At 41.1% G+C, this 11,996-nt stretch overlaps 1 protein-coding gene across 1 annotated transcript in view; it reads right to left on the bottom strand.

Moving 5' to 3' along the window:
• Positions 1–8,914: 8,914 nt before the first annotated feature.
• The window catches only part of dock1 (dedicator of cytokinesis 1), a 201,741-nt gene continuing 198,659 nt past the window's right edge, over positions 8,915–11,996 (bottom strand). The window contains exons 50-52 of the mRNA XM_047032175.1: positions 11,437–11,602; positions 11,060–11,205; positions 8,915–10,348 (exon numbers count right to left, since the gene is read on the bottom strand). Coding sequence (XP_046888131.1) covers positions 10,253–10,348; positions 11,060–11,205; positions 11,437–11,602 — 408 coding nt within the window. The 3' untranslated portion in view covers positions 8,915–10,252. The remainder of the gene's footprint in view (positions 10,349–11,059; positions 11,206–11,436; positions 11,603–11,996) is intronic.

Genomic DNA, 11,996 nt, shown 5'->3' with positions numbered 1-11,996 from the left:
TTCCCAAACCCTCGAGAGCCGTTTCCTTGGAGATTTAAAGTTTCTAACGACTTAAACTTTGCTTTTTTATTTGAAGATACGACAGTTGTAAGTATATTTAAGTAAAGTGTTACTAGTATAGGAATGGATGACTTTATATTAATCCATGAAATTGAGAAACGAAGACAGCTTTACGACCACGGTGACCCAAATTACAAGGACAAGCGACAAAGAGATGCCGGATGAAGGGCTGTTTCGGAGGCAGTTGGGATAACTGGTGAGTAACTTTTATACCAATTTATAAACTATGGAGGATTATAGGGGCCAAAACTAAATAAATAAATACTTGGATAAATAAATAATTATATAACACAAAGCTTAAATAAATGACACAAAATATATAAATGTTACATGTATTTGTGTGTATATATATATATGTTTACGTTTTCATGTGTTTACATTTATTCATTTATACTTACATTTATTTATTTATACTTACATTTATTTATTTATACTTACATTTATGTATTTATACTTACATTTATCCACGGTGAAACTTCCTGCAGCAAAATAAATCTGTCGTCCCCCCGTCACAAAGTCAGGGGGCGGGTCAAAGCCTCTGATTGGTGGTTCAACTTGAATCGACTGCTTTTGACTATTCCAAGGTGGCAGCACCTTGTGCGGATTCAATGAATGAAATATTGAATGCTACAGTGGTCGAAATGTTGGAGCTGAAGCGATGGAGGCACCTGCCAGTTCACTTTTTTTTACATCATATTGAGAGCTTCGCTGAAATTATAGGAATGATATTGGCCCTAACTGACACAGACATCAATGAAAATGTGTTCACGATCCTCAGTGAGATGATACAGCATAGGGGTGGGCATATCGATCTTAAGACCGACAGTGGCCGGGTTGGGAAACCCGGCAACTATCGATACCAACGTTGGTATCAATAGCCTGATTGATAGCGTGATAAGATCGATACTTAAGTTTCATTCCACACTGAGTACACAACTCCCTTTACATCATAGTGGTTGTGCAAACACCGTCTAACTTCGCTCAAACTCACTTTGCCCCTCCACTGCTTTTCTAAGACCAAAGTATTGGTATTGGCAATACTGGCCCTGTATTTACTCCTTGGTATCGGATCTATACCACATCGTGCAGTGTCGCACACCCCTAGCAGCTGTAGAGTGAGGCGATAGAGGATCCCTCTAGCTTGAAGAGAGCTTGATCGACTGGTTGAGCCTGCCTGGTGTGTAATACTGTTCATTCTCCTATCAGAGGCTTTGACCCGCCCCCTGACTTGGGGACGACAGATTTATTTTGCTGCAGAAAGTTTCACCGTGGATAAATGTAAGTATAAATACATAAATGTAAGTATAAATAAATAAATTTAAGTATAAATAAATAAATGTAAGTATAAATAAATAAATGTAAGTATAAATGAATAAATGTAAGTTTACATTTACATTTAGTCATTTAGTCATTTAGTAAGTATAAATGAATAAATGTAAACACATGAAAACGTAAACATATATATATATACACACAAATACATGTAACATTTATATATTTTGTGTCATTTATTTAAGCTTTGTGTTATATAATTATTTATTTATCCAAGTATTTATTTATTTAGTTTTGGCCCCTATAATCCTCCATAATAAACAGCTATTGAACGAGCCAATAACGGTCATTCATTCCTCAAATCATTGTGTAGCATTAATTTAAAATTGTGTTGCTTAATCTAGAGCTAATTCTGAGAATGTATTTTTAAGTGGAAACAGATAAAAATGAATCATATTGTCAACAAGAAAGCTTTAATGAAAATACATTCAAAACCAAAAATGTCTAAAGCGAGACAGGGAAACAGACAGAAAGAACGAGAGAGAGAGAGGGGGGGGGGGGACATAGATTGCCCTGTTTATAGTCAATATATATTTACAAAAAACATATGTACAACGTTCATAATTTCATCCAAACTTATTAAACAAAATTATTTACATATTATGTACGCTATTTACACTTCCTTCTGGGGAGTTAAAGAATTCACAGAGCAACTCCCGAGTGTGAAGGGCTTCCCTGGGTCCTCTATTGCCACCCATGTGTCTGACACTCTCTAGACTGCTTTCCCCGTCCCTTTAACTCTCTATCAGCTCTCGGTCCCTAGGGTTAAGCAAATAGTTGTGGAGCACACATGCTGCCATGACTATCGTGTCCACATGACACGGCAGCATGCATATCTTTGTATGGAACACCCTCCATCTGGCAGCAAGAATGCCGAACGCACACTCCACAGTCATTCTTGCCCTTGATAGCCTGTAATTAAAAATGTTCCTTGGTCTTGAAAGGTTGCTGCCAGGGTAGGGTCTCATAAGGTAGCATTTTAAAGGAAACGCAGCATCCCCTACAATCATAAAAGGAACGTCACCGTGCTGACCATATCCAGGCAGGGGGATGTCTTCTGGCACATTTAAACTTCCTTCATTCATCCCCCTTCCCAGTGCTGAGTTGGCGAACACCCCACCGTCACTAGCACGGCCAAAATCACCAACTTTAAATCTTGAATCTGCATCCACTAAGGCCATCAAGATTATTGAAAATGTTTTTTTATAATAAAAAAACTGGCTACATGATTTTTTTGGAGTTTGGATGACTATATGTTTCCCATCTATGGCTCCGATGCAATTTGGGAATTGCCATCTTCCCCAAAAGCCCTCCGCAATCTCTCTCCATGCTGCCTCTGTTGGTCTCGGCATTTGTGTCTCCATCATCTTGAGGACAATTGCACTACATGTCATATAGACAGAGTCTGCCACAGTTTTGCGTCCTAGCATGTAGGCAAAAGCCAGACTCCTAAAGGACTCTCCGGTGGCAAGGAATCTGTAGGAAAATAGATAATTTGTTAACTGGTGTGCAACATGAGTTATTTTTACTGAAAAAAATTGTATGTTATTCAATTACCTGGCAATTTATGTCAACAGTCGCTGGAGGGACCTAAGGGACCAATTTTCTAAATGAAAGGTTCAACCACGGAGGGGATCGCGCAGATGCACTGCCCTGGTCTAATGAGGCCATGGGATCAGACATCCCAGTCATCCCACCAGAGCCACCCGAGTCAAGGATATGAACCACCCTCGCATGCACAGTTACATAGGTACAGACCAAGAAGTGAGGAGACTTGGGGGGAATGTGGTGAAAATACTGTGCACATCCCTCACTTTACAGACCTATAGATAAATAAATTGACTTTGTAAATCAGTATTTCCTTTGTGTTTCTCTGTAACTTGTTAACACTTAAGCCCATGCAGTTTGTCTGAAATTAATGGAGTTAATAAAGGCGGTGCAATGCCCCCCTGGGCTTTGAGCCTCCAAATAGAAGCCCATTGAGGACCACCCAACTCTCTCCCCAAAACCCCTTTAACAGTGTATTTTGTCACTTAGTTGTGACATTAACAAACATGCTACCAGGAGCTGTAAATATAATGTGTACATACATAATGAAACTATTATTTTTACTAGTTGCCCATGGATAATAATTATGGCAAATGCTGTGTGCCTACCTCAATGTAACCACAAGTCTTTGCTTTGGTTCGACTGCCAGTCTGTAATTGGTGTCCTGTCGCTGGAGATCTGCACCTATCAGTGACAGGATGTGTTCCATCTGCGATGGTGTCATTCTCAAGTACGCTCGATGATATTCGGAGTTAAAACGCAACTCCTTCACCAGGTTGTAGAAAGCCCCTTGCTCTCGCCTGCGCTGGTTGATTGCAGTCACCCAAGTTCGTTTCTTTTTTTTAATTCTCTGGACGATGAGGAGTAAGGCAAGTGCCTTCCACCTATTCACTGCAGGCACTGTGATAAAACAACTCTGTTGACGTTAGATTATTCAACAACGCAAAGCTTTCATCTATGCTACTGTAGCTACAACTAGACTGTCTGCAATTCCAAAGTTTAACATAACTTGCTATATAACCTACTCAGTAAGACTACTATATTATATTGATCTTTGGTGGAAGCTGAAAACCCTAACTATTTTATTTGCAACTAGCTAGTTAGTTTGTATCACACCAATGTTATGTATTATATCATAGTTAGTTTGTATCAAATGGTAGCTACTGTATGTCCATTGGTGGTTGCTTGGTAACTATGTCTGCCTTAACATTCACGAATCTTCTTGATTTAAGGGTTACTTAAGACTACATACTTAACCATGTTATTACTGTGACCCAGATGAACAGGTGCAGATGAACTTTGGCTTATAACATAAATAAACAAACACAGAAAAACAGATACTGGATTCATCTTGAATGTAAATCTTTGACGCGTCCAGTGTAGCCGGCTAAATAAAACATTCGCTCCGTCAACGTTCTTTTTCCGCACGGCAACATTTCCGTACTTGGTGTAGCCGTAGCGCAATGCACGTATCCATGCGTTGTATCCATGCGTCGTTGCTAACGTGTGCTGACGTTGTGACGTAGCACAGTTCCCCTGCGTTGACACAAAGCACTTTTTGCCACAAAAACTGAATTTCAGCCTAAATTGTGCAACGGAACGTAAATAAAAATAAAAGCAACTCAATCGCTACCAAAACAAAACTTTTGACATTTGCGATTAGCGGGCTGGGGGCCTCAAAAAATAAATAAAAGGTCCATAGCCCAGGGGCCTCAAGTGCTATTAAGACGCCACTGGTAGTGGGAGCATGTCACACTAAATATGTCGATATGGTGTGTCAATTAACCGAGGTGAAGTTAGTTTCATATTCGACATTCGTCTCACATTCGGAACACGCTACTTTGCAGCGTCGCGCTAGGGACCGGGTGAAAACTACCCATACCATTTTGAAAAATGTAGACTTTTATAATATTTTTATGAAATAAAGCCTCAGACAGACACCAGAGTATCTTAACAATGTCTGATATACTTCCACAGCCTTTACTTGTTCTATTAAGTTTCAAATAAAATTATAGAAAATCACTAATCTTTAAAAATAACTTAATCCTCACAAATCTTAGTTTTTTTCAAAATTGTGTCATAAAATCTTACATATACACCAGATTATTCTAATAAAGTCTGGCCTACTTCCACAACCTTTCAATTTTTTAAAAATGTTTTAAACAAAACTCAAATAAATTGCTCATCTCTGAAAATAGCATTAAATCCACGCTAATATTAATAACTTAAAAAAAATTGTGTGCACATTCTGAAGATGTTTTGCACTGTGAATGTACTGTCAGTTCTGTTTTTGAATAAAGGGTTGGAAATGAATGCTTTTTAGTTTTTGTATCCGATTAATCGAAAAAAAGAATCGACAGATGAATCGATCGTTAGTTGCAGCCCTATGGGGGTTATACTGGAGTTTGAGTTACGCATGAAAAGTGAGACACACAATAATCCATTAAACCAGCGGAGCAAACTAAGAAGCCTCTATAGGGGTTATGCGCAACATTCTTCCGGGTTCTACAAAACAGATGTAACTACTTCCGGCCGGCCGCTTTTGAGGTAAACACAGCGTAGTAAAGGCCACCTACTATAGCCGGTGTTTAAAGGAGCTACCCTTAATTACAATTTCCCATGTACACAGGATTGCCAAACGGTCTTCCAGAGCCCCGAGTAACCTGGGGAGTACCCTTTTTTTTGCTCGCAGACGATTAATACAGTCAAACGAAGACTGTACCTGTAGAAGTCCAAGTGGACTCAAAGAATGCAGTGTTTGGCAATCAACTGCAACAACTACCAGTAAGACAGTATTTATTTACAGGTCAATTTTGTCGGTAGCGTAATCTTATACACCTGCTAACTTTAACGTTTTTTTTGGACTAGTAGTAGGCTAGTAAACGTAATTCCTTCTAGGAACGATAGGTCCTAGCTATAGAAACCAGAATAATGACATGGATATGACACTAAATTAAAATGAGCTTCTTAAATTAATTTGCTGAATTCATATATTTCATTGATAACTTAGCACTAGTTGTGTAGCTATGTAGCCTACTGTAACGTTAGTTAATGTGTAGAACTAGTGTTAGTGCTACCTCCTGGGAAACAGTCTAACGTTACGCTATTATAGCGTTATATGAACTCGTCACTTTATTTCTGTCACACTTAGCCTAATGTAGAGAGTAAAACAACTTATAAAATCCTTGAACTTCCCTGTCAATATAAGTTATTTGGATCACCTAGCGCTGCAGATGTGTACAGAAGTGAGAAGCGGAAACGATTACATCCGTTTTCCGGTTCGAACGCTGAGTGCTCCGCATAACCCCTATTGCATTCATTAAGTATGTACACATTTACATTACATTTAGTCATTTAGCAGATGCGCTTATCCAGAGCGACTTAAAGTAAGTACAGGGACATTCCCCCCGAGGCAAGTAGGGTGAAGTGTTTTGCCCAAGGACACAGCGTAATTTTTTACAGCCGGGAATCAAACCAATAACCTTCTGATAAATAGCCCAATGTCAGTATGGGAATCCTTAGCTCTCATATTGATCGTTTTCAACTATCCTATACACTAAAACAGCATAATGGAATTCCTTAAATTCAATTATGGCAGCGCCTCTTTAGACTCTGTAGATCAGGTTAGTGGATCTAAAGTTTTGAGCCCTGGTAGTTTTGTTGTGGTAAGCAAAGCAGGCCACACCAGCTATAGGCTAAGAAATCCTTTGAGGATGAATTAGTTTGGCTACTAGGCTTGCAAAAGAGAGAAGATTACACTGGTATGATAGCAAACCTTGCATTTTTATTATTTACACAATTTTCTGTGTTGGAAAAGCAATTCATCATGTAGACAGATAACAGGCTCGGCTTCACGCTAGGCGGAAAGCAGGAGACAACACCGACACAGAGGATGCACATTAGTTCGTAAGGGATGTTCTGACCACAATTATTTTTTCTGATTGAACAACTACACAGGCCCTACAACTGAGTAAACATGGCGATCCATAAAGCGAGCTTACCAAACAAGCCAGGCTTATTTTGGTTAGTCAGACTAACTTTCTTATGTAATGATATATATAATGGCTAACTTATATAATGATAAATGATAATATAGACTTACACATCCTGCATTTAATAACATGGTTATTATAGGCCACTATGTGAAACATTTAGCTTATGCAGAACAACATGTTTCAATCAAAATTATCCCAAGAGAATGATAATAGCAACATAAAAGTTACTGTGCATTTGCTAAAAGTTTATGGACCAGTCTCTAAATCCACATGCCTCTATCCTCCATATTGGAAACAATGTTTTAAAATGTATTGGGTAATGTGTTAGTTGCCTATATATAAAACGCTGTCAGGTAAATGTAGATGTGTTTTGAGGGTGTATGCTTTTTAAAAATAAATTAAAGGTCTATCTATAAGGTTTCAACCAAGGTGTTTAGTGTTTCAGTGATAGGTCACGTGGCCGTGAACATTGGCACTCTTACCATAGTTGTTTGCCGTGGTGTAGGCCTACCTGGATCCATTTGATCCATGCAACTTCCCGGTCTGCCTAAGAATAGCGTGCAGCTAAGACCACTTGATGCTGTCTTGAATGAGTGATTGCGTGAACTTGAATGTACCTTTATGGCACAGTTTTAGACACGACTGATTTGTTGGGTTCATTCAAGTCAGGTTTTTTTACTTAAATCCCTACATATCTTTGTACGTTCATTGAACACGGTGCAGTTGGAAGCACGGTGGAAAATGAAAGCATCACAAAAATTTTGAAATTTCAAATTCTCTGTAATGGTGTTTGTTTAAGATGTTGCCTTTGTTGTCACTGATAATAAACCTTAACAATTATTATAAAGATTAGCCTGTGCAAAAAAAGATGATCATGGTGTCAGGTTGGTAAAAAGTCCATGGGAAGCACCATACAGTTTTTCTAGCAGTCTCTTTCCATGTTTTTGGAATACCGTTATAGTTCTTTGTAGGCTATTTGCTTGATCTGTTTCTAATCTGTAGGCTACTCAACATACTGAAACCAACAACCACCCCACAATATTTAGTGTTTCTCAGATAGGCTACACATAAGGAAAAAGACGTCCAGAGACTAATTAAAGTGTGAGCTTTGGGGAAAATGTAAATATACAACAGACATCAAATGATACATGCGACAGTTTTTCTCCTTAGGCAAACACCTACACTAAGTGTAGACAGTAGAATGAAAGAGAGCTGAGACTGCGTCATTCCCGCCACCTGGGGCTTGCACAACAAACAACCCTCGCAAACCCAGCTTAATAGCACTGGCCATGAGAGCTGTAAAAATGCAAACAAAACATACCATTTGGAATAGAAAAAGACCTATGGGACGCTGAAGGTTAAATAGGACATTTTTACTGCAGCTCCGAGACTAGGAGTTACGGTGCCATTAAAAAAGGTTTTCTTTGAAATGTGTTGTATCAGTAGGCTACACACGGACCTCAAGTTCCAATTACAAGTTCAGAAATATAATAAAGTCAATTTGCTTCCACAGCTAGGTTTCTCACTGTTGGATTAGACAAAGCTGCACCCAGAACAGAGTTCTCCAAAACTATACCTGAATTGTGTGCTTTTCCAGATGCAGTAGAATGGCTTTTTATCTTCAAAATAGCGTTGAAGTGCACAATGTCTACAGTAGCCATAGCAACCCTGAGGAGAAGCATATAAAAGGCCACATTCTCCAAAATGGCAGGAGTGTTATGTGCTTTAAGCCACTCTGTTTTCAAGACTCCTGGCAGGAAGATCTCTTTCTGTGAGCTAATAGGATTAGCTAGCATTCATCAATCAAGATTTCCAGCACCCAAGCATGTGCCATAAGCTCCACTGATAGGTTTCATTTGAGACGTATAGCTATTGTGTATTGCACCGAGACTCAAAGTAACCTAATTTATTTTGCAGCTCAGTAAAATGCATAAATCAATTTGATGCTGACAAGCTACAGACAAAGCATTGACTTAACATTGTAAATCCCAATCAATATTTATTAAAACCAAACATGGGGTGTTCAAATGTCACAAACACGCCATTGTCTACCAAGTACTGGAATGCACTTCTAGTCACGCTGATTAGACTGTGTATTCAAAGGGATGCTGTGGTAATCAGAGCAACACAACTGATTGGGAAGCCTCACCATTTCCTGACCGGCCATTTGCTGACTGTGATTGGGAATGTGTCCCATTGTGTCCAATGATGTGCATACCTTCAGCCCCACAGAATTATGACAATGCACACAACATTATGAGATCACAATTAAACCTTTTGATGGAACTTAGTGTTGTATTACTGAGAAGTATATTACTCTGTGTAGGCTCCACACGGCAAGAATTTTGACCACCAAAATCCCTTCCGATAAAAAAGATGGCTATGGTAGTTTGGTGGGAGTTTGTTCACTAGACTGCAATTCCATACAGGGTTCACAGTTAGCTCAATGCTTCCCTCCAGTTGAGACCGACTCTTTCTGATAATCCAGTACTGCTACTGTTGCTGTCAGTTAATTAGATAGACAGTTGCTTCTCACACTTTAATCAAGATAGGAAACACAGGGATGGCTCCATGGAACGATGCAAATATTTGCATACTGCTGAAAGTCAAATCAAATGAGGCCACAACATGTTAAAAAAAAGAAAAACATACATTTGCAAAGTTTATTCAGAAGTCAGTAGTGAATTGTGAGGAGGGGTGGTCATTGTTACTTAAATCCAAGGTTATAGCACATACTATACAATGATGATGATGATGAAGTGGGAAGGAGTTAATGGTGTGCACTCCAAAAACACAATCTGACCAGTAAAATCAATGACAGGCATACTGTACTTACTGTCCCTGTCATTTAAAAACTAAGAAGCCCTTTCTTTTGGATATAAACGCCAAGCAACCTTTTGTCATGTTAATACAGAAAACATAATGATAAAAGCCACATAGAAAAAAAAATACAATAAAATCATATATACAAACCTCTGTACATAGTAGGAATATGGATTTTAAAAAAAGAAGGCAAAAAAGCTATAACCACTGAAATAAAATAAGACTATCAGTGTGCTCTCATGTCTTTTAGAGAGGGTGTGACCACGACGTCAGGCCTGTTGCAGGTTGTGGGAGGAAGGCGTTTCGATGACACGTTCAGTGATGTTTGCAACACATTCCCTGTGGGAGACGTCACCCCACTGGAGGCAATGGTAGAATCAGAGTACAGGGGCTGCAGTGAGGTATTCATCTTGTCAGACCGCTTGTGTGTGCGTGTTGTGTTTGTGTGTTTGGGAAGAAGAGAGGTCGGTCTCTGGAAAGGCCAGTGTCTTTGCTCATTGCACGATTCCTGAATCAATGGATGCCTGTTTCCTGGTGGTCTTGGGTGGGGGTGGAGGGGGGGTCTTGCTGGGCAGCGGTGGAGGCAGATGCTGTGAGTAGGGATGGAGAGAAAATGGACAACATCAACGGAAAGAAAGTACAGAAGCCTGACTCACTGTTCTGGAAGGCAAAAGTTCTGAAATTCTGACTTCCTGATGGGTGAGGACAAGAAACGTCTCCCAGCGTCTCATGCGGTTTCCCCCCATACACGACAACGTCTTTGTTCCTGAGTCAAGGACTAAGATCCCTGCCTGCTGTCAGTCTAGCGCAGGAACATCTGCTCGTATTAAATCACTGTCTGGTCTCCGCATGCATGTTACTTACACCAGCCCACTCTACTACCTGTCTGGTGGCTGTGACAGAGGATAAATACGATTAGTTAACAGAGAGTCACGGGGGGGGGCGCTGCTGCCGCGGCGAGGAGCTTCCGATGAATGAGCGGAGGTGGGGAGTGCACCTGATGGATGTGAAAGGTAAAGTAATCATCGAATCAATCACGTTCCTGAAGGAGAGAGGGTGAGAGAGTAAATAATGGCTGAGGGGCGTCGCCATGGCTAACCGTCTCCTCCGCTGGTGGGGCCAGAGGCGGCCTCAGCACACGCACGTATCTGACACGCTCGCTCGCTCAGTCACTCGCTCGCTCACTTAGTCAGTCAGTCAGTCTCACAGCGTCCCTGCCTGGAAGAGGCTGTCAGGTTTAGCACGGGCCTAACGGGGCATCGTTAAGGAGCTGCTGCTTCCGTTCGGGTGGTCACACCTACCCTTTGATGTGGCGGGGGAGGGGGCGGCGTCGAGGGGCTGGCTGAGTCCTGATTATCTTGCAGGTTCCCGTAGTCGGCCGTGCTGCCCTTCACCGGTAGGGGGGGCGGGGTCTCGCCTTTACAGCCCGTCCCGTTGAGCTCCACAGCTGTGGAAAGGTTGTGTGTGTGTGGGGGGGGGGGCATTGATCAGAAGAAGTGCTGAACAACTCTACTGTAACATTTTACACCAGAGGCATTTTGACAGCCAGCCTGTTAACAGAGTGTTGCTGTCCTGTGAGACACTGTGCTTGAAGCTAAACAGGCCTACACAGGCAGCTCCATAGATAGCCAGGTGGTGAGGGTCCAGGTAAGTGTGTGTTTGTGCAGAGGCTACTCACAGGAGCCTGTGTGCAGGCTGAAGGAGATCTTGTTCCTGGGGGTGATGGGCGGGGGGCCGGCAGAGGAGGAGGATGAGGGGGGTCCGGGAGACACAGAGAGGCGACGCTCCACCCCTTGCAAGTTGAGCACCTGGCTCTTTGGTCTTTGGGGCCTCAGGGGGCTGATCTGTGGAGACACACACACCCACACACACGCACAACCACACACACACAACCAACCAAACACACACACACAACCACACACACAGTGAGCAGCAGGACTATATTAGTCATTTTGGAGTAGTGACAGAAGACAAATAAATGACACATTGAGTCAATAGAAAATCTCCTTCAGGGATGTATTATACAAAAAACTAATTGTGTGTAAACTAAAATATAACAAGGGAGAGATCAATAAAAAAACGTTTTCAGGGAAAATTGCTTTCTTGCTCATTGACTTTGCCCATCTCATTTCTCCCTGAGCATGCAAATATGAAGCCAGCTTTTTGTATTAGCAGAAGCGGGTCCCGTTTCACAAAGACCCATGATGGCTCGCAATAACCATATTTGTTGTCACCGAT

The sequence above is a fragment of the Hypomesus transpacificus genome, chromosome 13 (assembly GCF_021917145.1).
Source record: "Hypomesus transpacificus isolate Combined female chromosome 13, fHypTra1, whole genome shotgun sequence".
Lineage (NCBI taxonomy): Eukaryota > Metazoa > Chordata > Actinopteri > Osmeriformes > Osmeridae > Hypomesus > Hypomesus transpacificus.
Note: the sequence above shows the minus strand (reverse complement) of the source record. Positions and strands in the feature narration are given on the sequence as shown.